Source organism: Pelmatolapia mariae, linkage group LG7 (genome assembly GCF_036321145.2).
Source record: "Pelmatolapia mariae isolate MD_Pm_ZW linkage group LG7, Pm_UMD_F_2, whole genome shotgun sequence".
Classification (NCBI taxonomy): Eukaryota; Metazoa; Chordata; class Actinopteri; order Cichliformes; family Cichlidae; genus Pelmatolapia; species Pelmatolapia mariae.
The window spans coordinates 1,167,086-1,187,808 of record NC_086233.1 but is presented as its reverse complement, the minus strand read 5'-3'; the positions used below and the strand labels follow the sequence as shown (position 1 = coordinate 1,187,808).

The window sequence follows — 20,723 nt, the reverse complement described above, 5'->3', positions numbered from 1 at the left end:
TAATATTTAATATTTATTTATATTCATATTTATGTTTTTTTAATATTGACACTAATGTCCTTCCATACTTTTGTGGGCGGGATTCGGCGAGATTCGGCGGAGCTCGGTATACTTCGGGCTAAGGTTGTGGCGGGAATCTAGCGGATTCAGCAAGCTAGCAGACTATTTTCATTCAGGTTTGTTTTTATCTAAATAAAGGAGAATTAAAACTAGAAGCTGATTTTCGGATTTAGTTAAAATCGAGCCTTGTCCGCTAGTTCGCTTGAAACTAAACAGGTGTTATTAGCAACATTTTTTAATTCTTTAATACCTTATTAAAAATATAATTTTATTATTTAAGCTAACATTAGCACTGGATGGTTTGCCAGCTTTCTTTTTCTTTGTGTAATATTTGGCAGCAGTAAAAGCTAGGAGGATGGCAGCAGCCAGGAAACAGATGAAGAAGAAACTCCTGGAGGAGAGAGCAGATAAAAAGGCTTTTGATTTTACTCCTGAGGCGGAGAAGAAGGAGCTGAGTGGCTCCGAGGATGAAGTCAGAGAAGGTGAGCTGGGTCACCCGGACAACTATAGGAGCTGATTTTAAGCTGTTCAAAGTAAAATATAACCACTTTCTCATGATTTAAGATGAAACTCCAATAGTGGACAAGCTGGCAAAGAAGAGACCGGCTGACTTTGAGGAGGAGGCGGTTCCCTGTGCTATGGGGTATTTATTATTTCTTAATTAATAGTTTTGTCTTTTAAAATAGCTCCTATAGTTTCCCCATATAACAAAATCATGTTTTAAATGTCATGTTTGATGAGCCTAACAGTCCAAAACCTGAAGATATGAAGCTTATTGTTATACTATTAAGATGAAAATGTTCAAATTTGATAAAGTTGACAATGAAACCTTTATTTCATTGAATTTAATGTGTGTTTAACGCCATCAGTCTTGGCATGTTTCCTCGTTTTATGTCCAGAAATGAGGTGCAGTCCATGTTGGAGAAGTTTGGAGGTAAGAAGCGGTTTGTATTGAATTTGTTATTGGAAAAATCATTAGGCGTAATGTCATCTTCGGTCCCTGTTAGACTGCTCATGTGTCAATATAACACAACATATTTCAGCATTTTGACCGAAGAAAGTATGAAATGGTTTACAGAAAAGCAGCGGTGTTTCCTCGTGTTTTATTAGCACGGTATCACATATCTGTTTGTCCTCCCAGCTGACATCAGCAAGGTGATGCAGGCCAAGAAGAAACGTCTAGAGTGTCTGACGAAGAACTACATGAAGGGAAGCCAACACAAGCTGGAGCAGCTGTGGAACAACTACCACAGCCAGAGGTTATTCCTGCTCCCTCCACTTCACAAACACTCAGAGAAATGGTTGAAATTCAGTCTTAGAACAGTCACCACATCCTTTTAAACGAGCTTCAGAATCACGTCACGACTTCCTGTGAATCACTCAGCGCTTTAAAGTGAAAGACAGGGAAATTAAATCTCTTTAAATATCCTTCAAATCAGAGTTTTTGTCATTTAGTGTCACCAAAAGATGCATAACTGAGCACGTAGGGAGACATTTACCTAAAAAATAGTCATTTCTGGATTCTCAGCGACTTCACGGCAGCATTGACGCGACCAGGGTTCATGAAAGAGTCTGAAAAGAAAATTAGGATTTTAAAATGTCTTTAATTTCCTTATGTTTTGTTAAGACTGTGAGAGCCAGAAATAATATTTAAACCTGTTCCATTTTAAAACACTGTAAAAGACTGAAAACAAGAAATCTAAGTGAAGGTGACACAGGGTTTTTTTCAAACAGTTAAGTTTGAAAAAGAAAACGAATAATTAAAAAACATGTTAAATTGTAACAGTTACGCAGTTAATTAATGAATAGATCAATTAAAAGACTTGACTTCTCCAGTTTATGGCTGACAGTGAGCTCACAGCATTATACAGGGTTCAAATAAGCACCTGTACAGTGAAAGGTTAGCTGGTCAGCCTTTTAGTATCAGCAGATGCAGGAGCTGGTTTTTATTCGCATCGCTTCGCTCTCTGTGCATAACTTTCTGTTTAACTTTTTTTTTTTCCTCAGAGAACGTTTGTGTTATGAAAGCGAGGCGGCTCTCTCATCCCGTGAAGAAGTGTCGTGTACAGAGCATAAACAAGAAAGCTTTAGCCTCACGTGGCGTGTGACTTTCTCTGTGGGTGGTCGTTTCACTTTTAAATAAAGGCGCCTGTTGGCAGCTCTGTAAAGGCAGCGGGCGGGTGTGACCTGTCACAGACAGTTTCCTGCAGAGCGTTCCGGCCTCGGCCAGGATAAACATCAGCTCGGTCAGAACACTGCAGCTCAGCTGGCTGATCCCGAGCCTGTGTAAACACAGCACTGTTTGAAAAGTCAATAAATTCGTCTTCAAACTGATGTCACAAAGGTCAGCCAGTGAATCGATAACTAAATGACTGGAAATCATTTCTGCTGTGTTTGCAGGCAGAAGATGACGCAGCAGTATTCCCAGCAGGTGTCGTCAGCGCTGCAGCAGTGGGAGACCGAAGCCCAGCGAGCCGAGGAGCAGGAGGAGAAGCTCAACGTCAGTCCCCTCCATTCACTTTAACTGTTTTAGCCTCACATACTGTACACCGACGGCTTCAGGTGCTTCACCTGTGATACTGATGAAGAGCCATCGCCGACGTAGACTCTTCCTCTCTGTCTGCAGAATCTGTTCCGGCAGCAGCAGAAGATCCTGCAGCAGGCCAGAGTCGTGCAGAACCAGAAGCTGAAGACCGTCAGAGAGCTGTACGAGCAGTTTGTCAAGGTGAAACATGTCAGAAGCAGCTCAGGGGCACCTCTGTCCCGGCCTGCACACCAACTCTGTGTTTTTACTCAGAGGTCTCGGGAATGCCCACAACTGTTTCTCTCTGAAATGAAATATGTCAAAAACAAGTCCACACTGCACAGCTAGAGGGGGCACGATAAGCAGCACTGCTGAGGCTAAGCAGAATTTAAAGGGTGACACACCTGCAGACGTCACTGATCACCTGAGGATTTAATCTCTCTCCTCACCTCATCTCAGAGCACCTGTAGGTTGTGTTTCAGTTTGTATTAAAGCTGTGGATTTTTTTGTTGTGTAGAACATGGAGGACATGGAGAAGAGCCACGAGTCTTTCCTGCAGGGGGCGCAACAAGAGCTGAGAAAGGAGATGGCCTCCCTGCAGAAGAAGATCCTCATGGACACGGTGGGCGTTTATCAATATGCGTACTTGTGCGTACTTGCGTTCTCGTGTACTCGTGATACGTCATCAGTCGGAGACCAAGTACTGTTCCAATTCGAAGTACGCATCAAGCCGAGAACGCGAAAAAGTCCCGGATGTGTTCTCGATCCGCCCGTTTTATCGAGCATGCATCGGCGTGGACTTGGGACAGCTAAATATCCCAGAATGCATTTCGTCCAAAACTCAACAGCGGACTCCCGGCACATCGTTTCCAACCCCCCCCCGCTCGCGGACTTCTCACTACTCAGGTTAAAGAAACCCCAGCAGCTGTCTATAGTATTGAGTGTCCACTAGAATAGAAATAAAAGCGTTCTAACATCTCACCTGCTTGTTTTTATTAAGGTATGTACACGTATGTACATGTACACTATTTTTATTAATAGAGGTTTCACTACTGAGGTTAAAAATGATATATAAGTCACTTAGATCACTTCTAAATGTTAATGTTTGGTTCATTTCAGTGTTTTATTTGTTCCTGAGTAAACCGGTTTGGCTGTGATTAAAGTTAAGCTTCATAACATGTTACTTACAGTTAAATTAAGAGGGGACGGCAGTAAAAACTCCGGACCTGTGACATCATCACGTACGCAGGTGTTCCGACTGTACATATCGCGAGTCCGTGCTCGCGTTCTCAGCGGGTACGTACTCCCGTGCGTTCTCGGTGAGTACGTACTCGCGTTCTCGGCGAGTACGTACTCACCGAGAACGCGAGTACGTACTCGCGTACTTGGGCATTGATAAACGGCCGGTGCGTTCAGCCAGCAGCAAAACCACCACATAAGAACAGGAAAGGGAAGTTTATTCATTAGTTTAGTAGTTTTTTTCTAAATAAAAGCTCGCAGTATGAATCTGTGAGTGAAGAAGAAGAAGAGTGAGGTCACACACAGGTTTCTGCCGACTGTCTGAATGTTCAGGACAGAGAAACGGGAGACGTTCAAAGGGCCAGTTTGATCTGATGGGTGATGGAGTTTCTATCATGAGCTTTATTGGTGTCATTTATTTATGTTTCATTTCTCACAGACTCTCCTCACATGAAGTGATGAGCTCGTCACGTTTGTCTGTAAAGAGAGCAGCAGAGAGACTTTTAGCTGCTGTCTTTGCTGTTCCCTGAAAACGTTAAAAACACTGATAAACACGGGTGCTGACTCTGTGATGTCGGTGTGTTTCCACAGCAACAGCAGGAGATGGCCACGGTCCGGAAGTCCCTGCAGTCGATGCTTTTCTAGGCCGCCGCCCTCCGGAGGCTTCAGTTCTGCTCGTTCCTCGCGGTTCTCACAGGTTTCATTAAGACGTGAACTGTTCTCGCCCAAGTTCTGATTTCACTGCTGGGTTTGTGGACGAGCGGCTCCAGGCTGAGCTCTGTGATGACGCTGCAGTTTCGATTCATCCTTTTATTCTTTGCTCCTGAAGTCATAAAAATAAAGAATGTGTTGTTGATACAGCGACATCTTTGATTAGTCTTCTTTTTATTCTCCTCATTACTCGTTTGCTGTGTTAAAAAGCCTTTCGGCAGCGTCCTGAAGCTGAATGTGAAGAATTTGGTGTTGACTGTGAGGCGAAACGAAGGAAAGCTGGAGCTCATCACTCCCCAGGAGGAGAGAGCAAAACAGCACTCAGCTTTTTAAAATATTTTAATTTGTTCATTTTTTCCTTTTATTTATTTTTTATTTGAATTTTTTGTTCAATATTTGTTCATTTTTATCTTTCAAATGGTTTAATTTCTAAATGTTTTTGTCATTTTGTCTCAGCAAGTCACAAGTTTGGGTTTTCTTTCATATGTTAAACTCTGGCTTTTTAACCACATAGAGAGGAAAGAGTTTTAAACAGTTTTTGAACATCTCACATGGGGTGGGGAGGTTCAACAGAGGTTTTTACCTCCACTCGCCTGCCTCATCATCTGCTGACCAGGAGAGAAGCCCCCTGTGAAATTCACACCAGCCGACTCTAAAGGAAATCCAGGTGTATTGTAAGAGACCACACCCACCCCAACATCACCTGTTCATCTCCCCCTGCCCTTGGGGAAGAGAGTGGTCAGTCAAGTTCAGATCACACCTTCACTGATTCTCACAGATCAGCAAGAAGTAAAACAGAGTTTGTGGTAAACATTAAAAGCTTTTAATGACGTGCCTCTGTACGTGGGAGTCAAGTAACAAAGACCAAGATATCACTGTGTCATTTTACACTGACTCTGCTTCTTATTTCCTGTTCCTGTATGTACAGCTAATCCCTGAGGCTCCAGCCAAAGCAGCATTTCTCAAATCTGAATCATGCAAAGCTGCTTTAATAGAGTCAAAGTTTTTATGTAGCTCAAAATATTTTCCTCTCCACAGCTTTGATTTGTTAACAAAAATACTTTAATGTTACCCAAAGGTTTGAACTTTTTTTTTTAATTTATCTAAAACTGAAAGTCGTCCGGGCCGCTGGGGGGACTCTTGGGTACTTTTCCCGGTGACACCGGAAGTGCTCGCTCTTATTGTGAAGAGAACTTCCTGTTTTGGTCCAAGCAGCGGAGTTAACGTTAACGACCCGTGAAACGGGCGAAGGTTTGATTCTTTGGTTTTTGCCTCCGTGAGTTTTGGTTCTCCGGGTTCGTGCTTGTTCCGGACGGCGGTGAGTTGTTTGTTCGCGCCTCTCGGAGCTAACTCTCCGATCTGCGCGCCGTGTTCGCTAAACGCGCCTCCCTGTGCTTTGTTCCCACTCAGCGGCCTGACATGAGTCTGGGTCTCAGGTGATTCGGGTACCAGGTGTTTGATGGGGGAAGAAGAGGAGAGCATGGAGGGCAAGTTAGCGGACAGCCCGTGTTCATCGGAGCCGGACAGCCCGGGGGGGCTGAACCGAGGCTGCCTGCTCGACTCGGACGATGTCCCGTACCCGGAGCTGCCCGTCATCGTCCCGGAAACCCCCAGGTACCCTGCACCCGTGGCACGTTAGCACACATACAGGAAATTGCACGTACATGTTGTTCGAGTTCCTGGAAGCTGCAGTAACAGCTGGTCTGCTGTGAGTCTGGGGCTTCCCTGTATTTGTGACCTTTACTCTGGAGAGTACACACACTTCCTGTCTGTGGTGCACCCTTAAATGGATGGACCAAATGTTTCTGTTGTTCTCCCTGAGGAAGCTTCGGCCTCTGCTCACACGGTGAGCCGGCCTCTGTGACCCGCTCTCGAGTGTTTATTGGCCCCTCGGATGTGATCGCTTTCAGCCCAATAGCACCACCAGGACTTTCCTCGTAAATAGAATAGAATAGAATTCAACTTTATTGTCATTTCACATGTCACAGGTACAGGGCAACGAAATGCAGCTTGCATCCATCCAGAAGTGCTTTAGTCATGATATAGATATATTACAAATATATATTAGCAATAATATAGATATGTAAGTATATTACAGAAATGGGTCTATTATGGTATGTTATAATGTACACGGTATGAAGTATGTTATGAATATTCTATAACTATAAGTATGTACAGGCTGTAGTGAGTACAAGCTATGTACAGGCTATGAACAGGATATAAATATGAAAAACTATACAGAAATATGAGATATACAGCTATACAGAAATATGAACTATGCAGGTTATAAACAGTTGTAGAATTAAAAATTATTGTATTGTACAGAATGATTATTTCCACAGAATTATACAGTAGTGCAGTTAAGATAAGTGAGATATGTGGATAATTTCTGCAGAGGCTATATAAAGTGCTAGTGGTTGTGAGTGGTGGTTCAGTCCATGTTATTATTGTGTGTTTGAGGGTACGGTTGTCCATTGTGTGTGTGTGTGTGTGTGTGTGTGTGTGTGTGTGTAGGTGGTTGTGGGTGTGTGTATGTTCAGTCCATGAGTTTAATGTGGGTCAGATGTCAGGAGGCAGAGTTCAGGAGTCTGACAGCTGTGGGGAAGAAGCTGTTCCGGTACCTGGTGGTCTTAGTCCGGAGGCTCCTGTAGCGCCTCCCAGAGGGCAGGAGGCTGAAGAGTCCATGTGATGGGTGACTGGGGTCTTTGATGATTTTCCCAGCCCTTTTCAGACACCGCTTCCTGTAGATGTCCTTTATGGCAGGAAGTGGTGCTCCGGCGATGCGCTGGGCAGTTTTCACGACCCTCTGCAACGCCTTCCGGTCCGAGGCAGAGCAGTTCCCGTACCAAACTGTTATACAGTTGGTCAGGATGCTCTCGATGGTGCAGCGATAGACGTTCACCAGGATGTTTGAGGACAGGTGGTTCTTCCTCAGAGTCCTCAAGAAGAAGAGGCGCTGGTGAGCCTTCTTGACCAGCTTGGAGCAGTTAGTCGTCCAGATGAGATCCTCGGAGATGTGGACTCCCAGGAACATGAAGCTGCTCACACGCTCCGCAGCCGTCCCCTTAATGTAGATGGGTGGATGTGGGTCAGCATTCCTCCTGTAGTCCATGATGAGCTCCTTGGTCTTCTCAGTGTTAAGCAGCAGTTTGTTTGTGTCGCACCACTCAGCCAGACGATCCACCTCCTCCCTGTAGGCGGTCTCATCGTTGTCGCTGATGAGGCCAATCACCGTGGTGTCATCTGCAAACTTAATGATGGTGTTGGAACCATCGGCAGGTCTGCAGTCATGGGTGAAGAGGGAGTAGAGGAGAGGGCTCATCACACAGCCTTGTGGTACACCGGTGTTCATCGTGATTGTTGATGAGCAGCGGTTATCCAGTCGGACATGTTGGGGGCGGTTGGTCAGGAAGTCCAGTAAACATTTGCAGATGAGGGAACTGATGCCCAGGTCTGTCAGTTTCCTGATGAGTTGTGAGTATTGAATGCTGAACTGAAGTCTATAAACAGCATTCTGGCGTAGGTGTTGTTGTTGTCCAGGTGTGAGAGGACAGAGTGCAGTGCGATGGAGACTGCATCCTCTGTGCTCCTGTTCTGGCGGTATGCAAATTGGTGGGGGTCCAGGGTGGGGGGGAGACAGGATTTGAAGTGTGTTAGGACCAGCTGCTCTAAGCACTTAGTGATGATGGGGGTGAGGGCTACTGGGCGGTAGTCGTTGAGGCTAGATGGGTTGGAGTTTTGGGGTATCGGGACGATGGGGGTGGATTTGAAGCAGGTCGGTACCACAGCGTGGGCCAAGGACAGGTTGAATATGTCTGTCAGCACTCCTGCCAGCTCCCCAGAACACGCTCTGAGAACACGCCCGGGGATGCCATCAGGACCTGCAGCCTTGTGGACATTGATCCTGCTCAGCACCGCTCCTACATCGGTGGGGGAGAGAGTCAGTGGGTGGTGGTCTGGCGTCATGTCCGCTTTGGTTGTGGTTGTTGGATTCCCTCGCTCAAAACGAGCATAAAAGTTGTTGAGCTCGTTGAGGAAGGAGACATCAGAGGATGCGGGGGAGGGTTTGGTGGTCCTGTAGTCTGTAATGGTTTGGAGTCCTTGCCACATGCGTCGGGGGTTGGAGTTGGAGAAGTGTTCTTCTACCTTCTTTTTGTAATGGTGTTTGGCTTTTTTGATGCCCTTCTTTAGATTAGCCCTGACTGTACTGTAGGCGTGTGAAATCTGCTGCTGTGTTTGGAACCCTGTAATAAAGCAGCACAGCCCAGCTCTGGACGCTGATCCCATCGCTCTCAGTTAGAAACCAAAACACTGCATGTTTGCTGACTCCTCAGCAGCTGTGGGAGTCAAAGACACCGTATTAAACTCTCTGTGCTGACAGGTCAGCTGCTGTTTACAAGCCTCCCAGTGGAGGACAAACCCTGTTAGTATAACGCTGGACTTTAGTCAGCTGAGTCTGTTTCACTTTCAAACAGAAAGTGGACTGTTTGCAGTTACGGGGTTTTCCAGTAGGAATGAAAATCTATTCTTAGAAACACTTTCTGTTTCCTCAAACCATCAACAGCTGGCAGGGGTTTTCTCATTAAAGACGACGTGACTAACATAAGGAGAGGGCGACTCTGCTCGCTTCATGTAGTGGTGGAGGGGGGGGCAGGCTTTAACTGGTCAATTGTGACCCGAGCCCGAAATGGGCTCTTCATCCACTCATCAAGATCTTGACGCTTTTTAAAGGATGAAACTGAGCGAGGGCACGACTATCGGGACGGGCGCGATGTGTCACACACTTTGACTTATAGATTATAATTTAGCCCAGTGTACACAGGCTCTCCTTAAGTTATCACTGATGATGACATCAGTGGTCATGTGACCCTCGAGACGATCCAGCCCAAAGGTGACCGTAATTTTTCCTTCTTCACACATTCGGATCACACATCGTGACGACATCATTAAGCTGTACTTTATAGTTCCTGTGACTGTAGAAATGAGGTCAGAGGTCGGGGGTTTCCTTCGGCGTGGGGATTTTAGATAAGCGTGCACATGTGATGTGGTGGATGAGGGTTGCAGTAAAAAGTTCTCAGATTGAAGATGTCTGAAAACGTAAGTTTTGTTCCTGCAAACAGGAACACACAAATATTTACCGCCAGGGTTTTGGTATTTATTTACTTTATGTGTGATGGACGTGTTATTTTGGTGAAATCTGTCTCTTTGCTCCAGCCCGCAGCTCGCCAAGCGGCGGAGGCGTCGGCGCGTCGTAGAGGAGCGTTTCAGCGCGGTGAGTCGCTGCGCCGCTGCCTGACTGAATCCTTTCGTAACCAACTCTTCATCGCAGACTCAGAGTTATTTTATTCCCCTCAGGTGCCGGTGGACAGCTCTCCAGACCCGGATTGTCCCACCCCCAGCAAGCGAGCTTTTTCACATAGTTCTAAACGCCGGCGGCTGGCCAAGCAGAGCGGCGGCTTCGTTCCCGCGTCCTCTCTCAGGACGTTTGCTTTGGGCAGCTGGCTGGAAGCCCCGCGGTCCACTGCATCCTCATCGTCCTCTTCGTCTTCTTCCTTATCGTCCTCTTCCTACTTCACTCCAGTATCAGTCCTTCAGCCGAGACCAAATGAGACGAATACTTTGGCGTCACCGTCGGTGTCACCGCCTCCAGCAGCGGCGTCGAGCTCCAACTCACTGTCCTTCCTCACCGAAGAGGAGAGGAGGTGGCTGAACGGTGATGAAGGCGGCACCTCTGCAGGTACGAGGGTTCGGCTGTCACGCTTCCTGCCTGAATCTGAGCTTTACAGAAAAGTCTCTGAAGTGACGGCGTTACTCTCCACCAGACTCCATTTAAAAAAAACGGAATTTAGCCTCATAGAAGACGGCAGCTGTTCTCCTGCTGCTGCTCAGCTGAGTTTGTCTTATTGTGCGACTTCACATTCACAGTTTAACATCCAGACGTCACAGGAAGCGAACAGAAAGTAAACGTTTTGAGTTAAAAATTGACGTTTTTTCACTGGAGTCTGGTGGAAGTTGGCGGGTGTTTCTGTGAACAGATGGAGAAACCTGTTTATGAGGAAACTCATCAGCTCGAGTCTGATTCGTCAAACAAACTCTCAGTGATGTTTCTGTCGTTTCTCCTGCAGCTGCAGTGGAGCAGATCATCATCAGCGACGATGAGGAAGCCACCGTGCGTTCACTACAGATGGAGGAAGACGAGGCGCTGGCCCGCAGCCTGCAGGTAGAAGCTGACCCGGATGAAAACGCCTCAGCTGAGGCAGAGCGGACAGGTGTTCACGTTTCCTTTTCGTCCTTCAGGCTCAGTTTGACCGAGAGGAGTCTGAGCTTCACGGCAGGCACCAGCATCATCACCACCATCACCTTCATCAAGAGAGCCACCATAGGGTGAGACACTCAGAGTGAAGGAAGTGTGCAGGTACGGGGTTTGGTTTGTGGACTCAGGTGTGACCTTCTCTCTGCAGTTTTATCCCTACGTGGAGCCTCGCTGGATGTCTCAGGTGCTCGCTGCCGTCTCTCCTCTTGTGGGGCTGGAAGAAGGTAAGGAACGAACCTCAGCGGAAAGACATCGGTGATGATGTCACTGGCGTTTAGAGCAGCGATTAATTGAGTGTTCGCAGGTAAACAAGAGCCTGTTCACACCTAATTGGTCAGTAGGAGGGAGACTGAACATCTGATCTGTGACCTTCTGATTCTCCAGCTGTGTTTAGAGTTTCAATCAGTTTTCAGTCATTTTGCTTCTTCTGATGCCGCTGATGTGTTTCCGCAGACCTGATTGGTCAGCGTAGAAGACGTGGGCGGGGCAGGAGGAGGAACGGCATACCCGACTTTTCAGACGACCTTCAGGGAAACGACTACGAGGTGAGGAGGCTCGGAGGACTGATGGAGGAGGGAGGCCTCGCATTTGTTTGAACTGAAGTGTGTTGCGACCTAAACTAGGTCAGCTCCACCCACCGGTTACCTGGAAGTCCAGGACAGCTTATTACAGCAGAAACAAATCAAAGCCTAACTCTGTGTTGGTGTTAGAGGTGTGGCATCGGCAGCCTCAGCACCTGGGAGCGGTTTAGCAGGAACACATGGCACACGGAGTCCTGAAAGGTGATTGGTCGATCAGAGTCAGCTGAACTTGGCGCCTTGTTTGTGGCTCAGCTGCAGAACGCTTTGATGATCCAGTCAAAGAGCCGCTTCATTCTTATTTAGTTCCCAATCCAGAAAAACACTGTGTTCCTGTCACATCAGTGTTGCAGTCGTCTGTGTGCAGTATCGCTCCGTCACGGCGTCTTGGCAGGGTGACGACACGTAAACCAAAATTTCTGGCTTTAGCTCGAACCCCGCTTTACTTCAGTTTTATTTACACAGCACGCAATCATCACAACAGTCACCTCAGGGTGTGCCGTGCTGTACGGCAAAGACCCTGCAGTGATACTGAGAACACCCAACAATCATATGACCCCCTATGAACAAGCGCTTGGTGACAGTGGGAAGGAAAAACTCCCTTTAAACAGGAAGAAACACCCAGTAGAACCAGGCTCGGGGAGGAAGTCGGGAGAAAGACGCGCCGTGGAGGCCGATTTTATTCTCATGTTTCATTTTTTGATACTCTGTCCTGAATCGCGCGGAGCCGATGATCTCGATATTCAAACGGACGTTAAATTATTACAAACATTTTTCCTGTCATAAATCTGTGTGAACATACGAGTCACCGTCAGAGAAGCGTGACCCCATGACCCCTGTGCTCGTCTTTCAGGCTCTGCTGGAGTTCGAGGAGCGTCAGGGCGCCGTGGTATCCAGGAAGCTGAGTCGGCGGGAAATCCAAAGGTTTCCCACCAAGGTGTTTCAGGGTTCCAGCAGTGGCGGCGGGAACACGCAGTGAGTCTTTGAGCTCGCCGTTTGTAACACTGAAAACAAACGAACCCCGAACCTGCACGCTAACACGTCTCTGTGCTGACTGGCCGGCAGGTGTCAGATCTGTTTCTGCGACTACAGCGACGGCGAGAAGCTGAGGATGCTGCCCTGTTTCCATGACTACCACGTCCAGTGTATCGACCGATGGCTGAAGGTACTCCCCGGGTCACGGCTGATGTCGCGAGGGATACGGCGTTCGCGCTCGACTGTTTTTAGAGCCCCTCCTTAAACGCTGTCTCCTCACCTGTGTCTCCTCCTCCTCCTCAGGATAACACCACCTGTCCTATCTGCAGAGCCAACCTGGCTGACGGAAACGCCGTCGCCCCCCCGACCTCTGACCTCTGACCTCGTTTCTACAGTTTTTATCGGAGCAGACGGGTTCGTGTCTCCTGAAGGACGACTCTGACTTCTGTTTTTTAGTTTTTTATATTTTTATTTAAAGGTTTGTCGGTGCTCATGTGACCACAGGAATAAAACAATAAAACCTCGCAGCGAGTCGCATTTTCATTTATTTAGTGACGAGCAGCCCGTACATTTCTTAATATTTAATCTTTTTATGTCTTAATTGTGTTTAATTTTAATTTTAATATTTTCTATAAAATAATTTTTAATTTCTCCTCTGAACAAAAATCATCGGACTTCCTCTAATGCAGAGTTCAGAAAAGCTGCGACATGTCGCAGCAACAGCATCAAACTATTTTATTTAGTCTGCTTTGTGTTGATGTGTCTGTTCCTTTAAATGTTCAAAAATAATACAAACTATTTTATTTAGGTCATAAATTTAATTCAGTTCTATTTTATTTACATAGCACCAAATCATGACAACAGTGCCTCATGGTGCTTTATGTTTTAAGGTAAAGACCCTAAAATAATACACCCCAACAATCAGATGACCCCCCTGTGACCACTTTGGTGACTCGAACGAAAAACTCCTTTTTAACAGGAAGAATCAGAAGGCTCAAAGTTGTGAATCGTGAAGCCTTTACTCTCCACCAGACTCCATTCACAAAAACATGAATTTTAACTTCACAGGAAACGAGCTGCTGGTCTCCTTTTCTACTGTGGATTTGTGTTTTTCTGTGACTTTGGCGTCTCGGTGGTGTAGTTTGGGTCAGCAGTTTTGTTGGATCAGTGTGGAGCCGATAATAAAAAATACATGTGAAACTTTATTATCCAACTATTACCGTTACAGTAGAGGCAACAAATCCAGGCTCAGCAATTCTAGACCTCAAACACATAGATATATAGTGTATCCTTTAACCTCTATCAGTTCCCACAGTCTCATCAGGTGTGTGGATATCAGTGATGGTGAGTTCAGGTGAAGTCCTGGGTGTGAAGCAGAAAGATGAACGAGTTTTAATTGTGTTGGTGAAATGAACTCTATTCTTCTCTCATTAAACGTCAGAGCCGCTCAGATCTAATTAAAGACGAGTGGGCGGGGCTTGTCACACGTCACGTATATGTATATAGTTGGAGCGCTTCCCTGCCACCCAGCGTGTGCCTCTCTGAGTATCAAATGCAGACCTCCAGGCAAGGTAGGTGCTCTGTGCTCTCCTCTGTTGTTATTATTATGGTTATTATAGTAACTATAGTTTAAACCTGCAGCTTTCATTCTTATGATTTTACCGCTGCGTCATGATCAGCTTGAATCACAAACTTTTACTTTCACTTCCTCGGCCGTGACAGCCGGATCGTCCGGCTCCTTTCCCCTTCAGCTTTTTATGAAAGCGCTAGAAATCAGTTTGAGGGAGGAAAGTGTCGCTGACTGAGAAAGGATTCGGACCCACAGAGTCAGACTTTACAGGAAACTCCCCCAAACCACCCGGAAATATCCCCCCTGACACTCAGGCACAGTGCTTCCTCCTGATCTGAGCTTCATCCTGCAGTTACGCTTCTCTGAGAGACGCTCGGTTTGGGGCAGATGTGCCGATAGACACACCCCTGCGCCACCAGAACATCCAAACACCGTCAGTCCAGGGGCGTGTCTGGGGACAGTGGTGTATGGGGTGGCACCCTCCCTGATCACCAACCACCAGGAACATTTACTCGAGTTCTTCACTGAAGTACACGTTATTGTACTGAATCCAAGTATTTCAGTTTTACTGAGGCAGATGTTACATTTCCTACACTTTATTTTCAATTTTCTTATTGGTTCGCTGATTAATTTATTATTGTAGTTGTAACCGGGTCATAAATGACATATTGTTATAATTACACAAAATGTATTCTAGACCCCAAACCGTTCCTGTTATATCTGACTTTTAGGACCTTCAAGCCTGTAGTTATGTTCTTTATCAGTTGGAGCCCCTCCTCATCCTTCTTCTTCTTTAGTGCAACCCTATAAATACACTGTACCAGTGGCTTCTCCCCTTTTCTACAATTCCCCTGTGGGAGAGGTTGGTGTCATTTCTTTCCAGACACTGTACAACACACGTATAATTCATATTTAGCCACCCTGATGTTTCTGATTGTGCGTCTTTAGTTCAATTATTCTCATCATCGTGTCTGTCTTTGCTAGATGCTGTAAATGTGAATGTGTAATACGTGTGTGTCACATATGTGTTATAGGCACAGTTAATGCTAGCATGAATAGATAATTCCTGCTAGCTTGGGAGTTGTGGTGGGTTGAGCTAACCCTCTTCCCCACTGTTTGCATTTGGTTGTAGGAGTTGGAGCGAGCAAGTTAATAACTTGGAGGTCTTTGTTTCTTTTACCTTTCATTTTCAGACACAACGCAGGAACACACCGGTTACAGTAGCTCGAGCCCCATGGCAATATACAAGCAATTAACTGCTGCAACATCAGTAATCAGTCATTATAATCTAATAATATCCATGGTGCTTAATAAATTATTGAAAAACCTGCTGTAAAACAAGGAGACACAAATACTTTAGAAATCTGACAAAACTGTTTAAAAATAAACCATTATATGTTCATTTAACACCAGACTGTTCAGTAAATTATTATTAAATAATAATAATAATATTTTTTCATATTTTTGTGTAAAACTGTAAATGTTAGAATAGCCCTTTATTGTTATTGTACATGTATAAATATAACATATATAATAAAAAGCAGGAATAATGAGCAACCAGGAAATCTGCTCACCTGCACAGAGAGCTGCAGGTGAGGGAGAATCTGCTGTTTTTATCACTGGGCTCTTTGCACAGATTCATGGTTTTAAAAACCTGCATTTGTAATCAGTGACAGTTTTCTGATGAGTCGTTTCTCCTGCAGCTGTACTGGAGCAGTTAATCATCATCATCAGTGACGATGAGGAGGTCACAGCAGGTGGAGGAAGATGAGGCGCTGGCCCGACGCCTGCAGCTAGAAGCCGACTCAGAATTTGGTAAATGTCATGGTGGTGGTGACTTTATGTAATTTTATAGAATTTACCTGCTTAGACGGGCGTGAAGTCGGCATGAGGAGATCATTCAATCCCATTTTATTCAAAGGGGGTTGCAAAGGGGCAAGCACGTTACCCTTTGAATATTTCACGGTTTTAAACTCTGACTCAATAATTGATGAATTTCAAAATCTTTCAATCTCTTCTCCTGCAGCTGGGGTGGAGCAGATCTCCATCACTGAGGAGCAGCAGGCTGCGGTTCGTTTACAGCAGATGGAGGAAGATAAGCTGCTGGCCCGACGGCTGCAGGCGGAGGACGACTCGGACATCGGTACGTGTCGGTCTTATCGGGGGGGGGGCATTTATACATTTTTTGTATTTGGCAACATGTTCCTGATGAGACAAGCGCTCCGGCTAAAACAGATGGAGGATGACCATGAACCAACTAGGCTCCGCCCCTAAACTGGTCCTGATAATCTAGACTAGGAACAAAACAAAAAACAGGACTGCCGGTACCTCCCAGCTCAGCCTGTACTTAAAAAAATAAAAAATAAAAACCCACAAAAAACTGTAAAAGCTGCAGTTGGTGCTGACGGAGGTGAAGGGCGACCATGCTCCGCCTTCTCTGAAGGCTCGCCTTCAGGAACCAATCAGCAGTAAGAATAAATCAGAGAAGCTTACACGGGGGCGCTGATGCTCTGCCTTTTGCAGTGGGGAGACTGCAGCCCCCTCAGCCCCCCTCCTTCACACGGCGCTGTCCTGTAGGGAATGACAGTGATTGGCTGTGGTCACGAGTCGATTTGCATTTTATTAAACATAATTTTTAATTGGTTCATTATGTTTAGTTTTTTGCATTTTAAATATCGCTCGATGGTGCACGCGTCTCTGGGACTAGCTTCTTTGGTCTGGATGGAGTCTGACGAGTGGTTTCTCCTGCAGCTGTGGTGGAGCAGATCTCCATCAGCGAGGAGGAGGAGGCTGCGGCTCGTTCGCAGCAGCTGAGGGAAGACGAGGCGCTGGCCCGACGGCTGCAGGCGGAGGACGACTCGGACATCGGTACGCGTCGGTGTCACACACACACACACACACACACACACACACACACACACACACACACACCTGGATCATTTTAATTGTTTGAATATTGGAACCCTTCTTTCACTGCTGCTTTAGTTTGAGCGTCTCTGACGGTTGTTGGTGACACAAACAAGCTGAACCGACCCTGGAGTTACTCTTCTCTCAGCATCAGGAACGTTAAAGTTCCCGATGCTTCCTAAGCTCCACTTTTATCTTTCAGCTTCTCCAAAATTTCCAAATCAGCCAAGTGTGTTAGACAGGTGGAGGAGTGAGGTGAAGGGGCGTGGTCTCCTCCTGCAAACTGAAAAACTGTTTGTGCATTTTCCCTGTTAATTTTAATGGCAGTGAATCACAAAACTTACACCCACAGTGTAGTTTTCACAGTAGCAGTTTGAGCTGAAGGCTTTGAGTTTTTCTTTCCTGGGATTTTATTCTGTCCTCTTTCATCCTTTTTTGTCCTCGTCACAGGATTCGTGGTTCTCTCATAATGCCCCGTCCCAACAGAACGCCTGTAAAACCTCTGGGCTGTTTCTGTTTCATTTGAAGCAGGAAGTCAGAAATTCCTACTTCCAAGCAGGATTTTCAGATTGGAAAGGTGGAGCATTCCCACCAACCTGAATCTCTGACCTCCATAAATCAGTTTTAAGCTCTGATGTGTCGTCATACATGTTGCTGATGACTCAAACGGCTGCACATTAGTTATTATTAGAACAGTTAACATGCATGTCACTCCTGCTGTCACACTTTGTCAGCGTGGTGTCTTTGAACGCAGCACGGAGGCTGCTGACTCAGCAGCCGAACCTCAGTGCAGGCTTGTCTGATCCTTCGTTTCTTCTGCAGCTGCGGTGGAGCAGCTCGCCATCAGCGAGGAGGACGCCATTTGTTTCCAGCAGGCGGAGGATGACGAGGAGCTGCAGGTGGAGGCCGGCTCAGACATCGGTACGTCAGCATTACGTTAGGCTGTGGTGAGTCGGTGAGTGAAACGGGCGCTGCTTTCAGGCACTGCTCGGTAATCGCTGTTCGCCGTTCACTCGCAGCTGCTCGATGAGCAAACGTCACTGTTCCCACTTCCACGGTTTGCATACTGGGCGGGATTCCCACTGTGGAAGAATGGAGCGCTTCATTTGATTTTTTTCTGATTTTGTTTTATTTTGTATTTATTTTTTAAAATGTTTTGCCTTTTTAAATATATATCCTTCATTCATCATCATCTTCATCATCATTATTATTACTGTGATGTTGTGGCACAGTGGTGTGGTGGTCAGCAGGGTGTGCTCACAGTGAGAAGGTTCTGGTTCTGTTCTCCGGTTCTCCCACAGTCCAAACCAGGGGTCCCCAATCCCAGTCCACGAGGGCCGGTGTCCCTGCAGGTTTTAGATGCGTCCTTGATCCATCACAGCTGATTTAAATGGATAAATGACCTTCTCAACATGTCTTGAAGGTCTCCAGAGGCCTGGTAATGAACTCATCATGTGATTCAGGTGTGTTGACCCAGGGTGAGATCTAAAACCTGCAGGACACCGGCCCTCGTGGACTGGGATTGGGGACCCCTGGTCCAAACTATCATTATTATTATTATTATTACTATATGATGATGGAGTCTGTGACGAGTGGTTTCTCCTGCAGCTGTGGAGGAGCAGATCTCCAGCAGTGAGGAGGAGGAGGAAGAGGATGCGGTTCCTTCACAGCAGGTGGAGGAAGACGAGGCTCTGGCCCGAAGGCTGCAGGCGGAGGACGACTCGGTGATCGGTACGTGTCGGTGTTGGGGGGACGGACCTTGAGAGCGATGGGGAACGTCGGTATTATTGAAACATGATTGGCCTGGTGGTGGTTCCACCCCCCGCTGAACCTTCAGCGTTCTTCTGATGCTTTGTTCTGCAGCCGCGGTGGTGGAGCAGCTCGCTGTCAGCGACGAAGAGGAGGAGACCACTGGTTTACAGCAGGTGGAGGATCACGAGGAGCTGCACCGACACCTGCAGGTGGAGGCAGACTTGCACCAAACGCCTCACCTGAGGCAGAGCGGACAGGTGTTCACGTTTGTGTTTGTTCCTCCAGGCTCGGCTGGACCGAGTGGAGCCCGCGCTGCACAACAGACACCGTCACCACCTCCATTATCACCACCTCCACCAGCTTCCTCTTCATCGCCTCCACAGGGTGAGGCAGCCAATCACAGTCTGATCGTGGTTTTAATATGGTAAATGGCCTGTATTTATATAGCGCTTTATTAGTCCCTAAGGACCCCAAAGCGCTTTACATATCCAGTCATCCACCCATTCACGCACACATTCACACACTGGTGATGGCAAGCTACGTTGTAGCCACAGCCACCCTGGGGCGCACTGACAGAGGCGAGGCTGCCGGACACTGGCGCCACCGGGCCCTCTGACCACCACCAGTAGGCAACGGGTGAAGCGTCTTGCCCAAGGACACAACGACCGAGACTGTCCAAGTCGGGGCTCGAACCGGCAACCTTCCGATTACAAGGCGAACTCCCAACTCTTGAGCCACGATATTATCAAAAGTGGTGCTGCGTTCAGGAAGCGTGCGACGTTTTGCTTTGATTGGCTGACCGAGCCGTGACCTTCTCTCTGCAGGGTCGTCCCACAGAGCGCCGCTGGATGATTCAGGTGGCTCCCGGAGAAGGTAAGCACCAAAAACCAAGTACTACAAAGTTGTGGTATAAATACATGCAGTATTTCAGTCCAATCAGGTCTTTGGAGTATTTGTAGTTTTTCTACTCGCTCCTGTTAAAGATTTAAAGATTTTTTCTCTCTCTATAAAAACTGAACAAATGTCTGATTTCAAGGCTTTGATTAGAAATCTACAGGAAACGTGACGAGTGAAACACAAGCTGCTCAAACCTGACTGACCAATCAAACGACAGCGTAAAAACCTGACCAATGGGCAGCATGACACTGTTCTAGAGCTTTAATCGGTCTGCTTCTGCTGATCGTTCCACAGTTCTGATTGGTCACCGCGGGAGTAGGGACGCCACATCTGATGACGCTGAAGGAAACGACTACGAGGTGAGAAGTCTCGAGGAGGGGGAGGAGTCTCGAGGAGGGGGAGGAGTCTCGATCATTCTGCAGAGTTTGTTCACTCAGGGACAAAAATCCCGTCAGAATTTGGAGCTTTTTTTCCAAAAAGTTGTTTTGAATTTGAATCTTTTTTCTTCTTCGTGTCAGCAGCACAACTTCTTCTTCTTCTTCAATCTTTTATCTCAGACTTGGTTTGTGATCTCTTTCTTACGTTCCTCCTTCGTGTTACAGTTAAGCTCTTACAGTTAGACGCTGCAGGTACTCAACGTGGACCAATCAGGCCCCAGATGTCAGAGTGTTGACACCTTTGCTCGTCTTTCAGTCTCTGCTGGAGCTCGAGGAGCATCAGGGCGCCGTGAGGACCAATCAGCTGAGTGCGACGGACATCCAGAGGTTTCCCACCAAGGTGTTCCAGGGATGCGGCGGCAGCGGCGGCGGGAACACGCAGTGAGTCTCCGAGCTCGCCATTTGTAACGCTGAAAACAAACGAACCCCAAACCTGCACGCTAACACATCTCTGTGCTGATTGGCCGGCAGGTGTCAGATCTGTTTCTGCGACTACAGCGACGGCGAGAAGCTGAGGATTCTGCCCTGTTTCCATGACTACCACGTCCAGTGTATCGACCAGTGGCTGAAGGTAACGCCGTGCTCGGTTACACGGAGATGACATAAACTCGGAACGCCACCTGACTCTGTCTCCTCCCCCTCAGGATAACCCCACCTGTCCCATCTGCAGAGTCAACCTGGCCGACAAAGACGCCATCGCCCCTCCGACCTCTGACCTCTGACCTTGTTTCTACTGTTTCCTATGGGAACAGACAGGAAG

General features: G+C 47.0%; 3 protein-coding genes across 6 annotated transcripts; all 3 read left to right on the top strand.

Annotated features, from left to right (window-relative positions):
* The first annotated feature begins 17 nt into the window (after nucleotides 1-17).
* Nucleotides 18-4,643, top strand: sycp3 (synaptonemal complex protein 3). Of its 3 annotated transcripts, none has more exons than XM_063480433.1 (9): nucleotides 18-176; nucleotides 402-542; nucleotides 625-703; nucleotides 930-994; nucleotides 1,202-1,319; nucleotides 2,461-2,560; nucleotides 2,687-2,785; nucleotides 3,102-3,206; nucleotides 4,415-4,643. In XM_063480433.1, the coding sequence occupies exons 2-9, from the start codon at nucleotides 416-418 to the stop codon at nucleotides 4,466-4,468; spliced, it is 747 nt and encodes a 248-aa protein (XP_063336503.1). In that variant the 5' UTR covers nucleotides 18-176; nucleotides 402-415; the 3' UTR covers nucleotides 4,469-4,643. The 3 variants fall into 3 exon arrangements, with proteins under 3 accessions (XP_063336503.1, XP_063336505.1, XP_063336502.1); XM_063480435.1 differs by having other exon boundaries at nucleotides 399-542; nucleotides 960-994; XM_063480432.1 differs by having other exon boundaries at nucleotides 399-542.
* A 1,074-nt stretch (nucleotides 4,644-5,717) lies between these two features.
* On the top strand, nucleotides 5,718-12,924 carry LOC134630320 (E3 ubiquitin-protein ligase RLIM-like). Its single transcript, XM_063477515.1, has 11 exons — nucleotides 5,718-5,852; nucleotides 5,945-6,148; nucleotides 9,749-9,806; nucleotides 9,890-10,271; nucleotides 10,660-10,754; nucleotides 10,832-10,918; nucleotides 10,996-11,071; nucleotides 11,301-11,392; nucleotides 12,279-12,400; nucleotides 12,491-12,590; nucleotides 12,704-12,924. Exons 2-11 carry the CDS (start codon nucleotides 5,994-5,996, stop codon nucleotides 12,779-12,781), a joined length of 1,245 nt encoding a protein of 414 aa, XP_063333585.1. The 5' UTR covers nucleotides 5,718-5,852; nucleotides 5,945-5,993; the 3' UTR covers nucleotides 12,782-12,924.
* A 561-nt stretch (nucleotides 12,925-13,485) lies between these two features.
* Nucleotides 13,486-20,712, top strand: LOC134630317 (uncharacterized). 2 transcript variants are annotated; one of them, XM_063477511.1, is made up of 13 exons: nucleotides 13,486-13,971; nucleotides 15,674-15,785; nucleotides 15,997-16,113; nucleotides 16,722-16,838; nucleotides 17,700-17,798; nucleotides 18,486-18,608; nucleotides 18,741-18,838; nucleotides 18,915-19,013; nucleotides 19,454-19,502; nucleotides 19,821-19,885; nucleotides 20,220-20,344; nucleotides 20,435-20,534; nucleotides 20,608-20,712. In XM_063477511.1, the coding sequence occupies exons 2-13, from the start codon at nucleotides 15,710-15,712 to the stop codon at nucleotides 20,683-20,685; spliced, it is 1,146 nt and encodes a 381-aa protein (XP_063333581.1). In that variant the 5' UTR covers nucleotides 13,486-13,971; nucleotides 15,674-15,709; the 3' UTR covers nucleotides 20,686-20,712. The 2 variants fall into 2 exon arrangements, with proteins under 2 accessions (XP_063333581.1, XP_063333582.1); XM_063477512.1 differs by lacking the exon at nucleotides 13,486-13,971 and having other exon boundaries at nucleotides 15,497-15,785.
* Nucleotides 20,713-20,723: the final 11 nt, after the last annotated feature.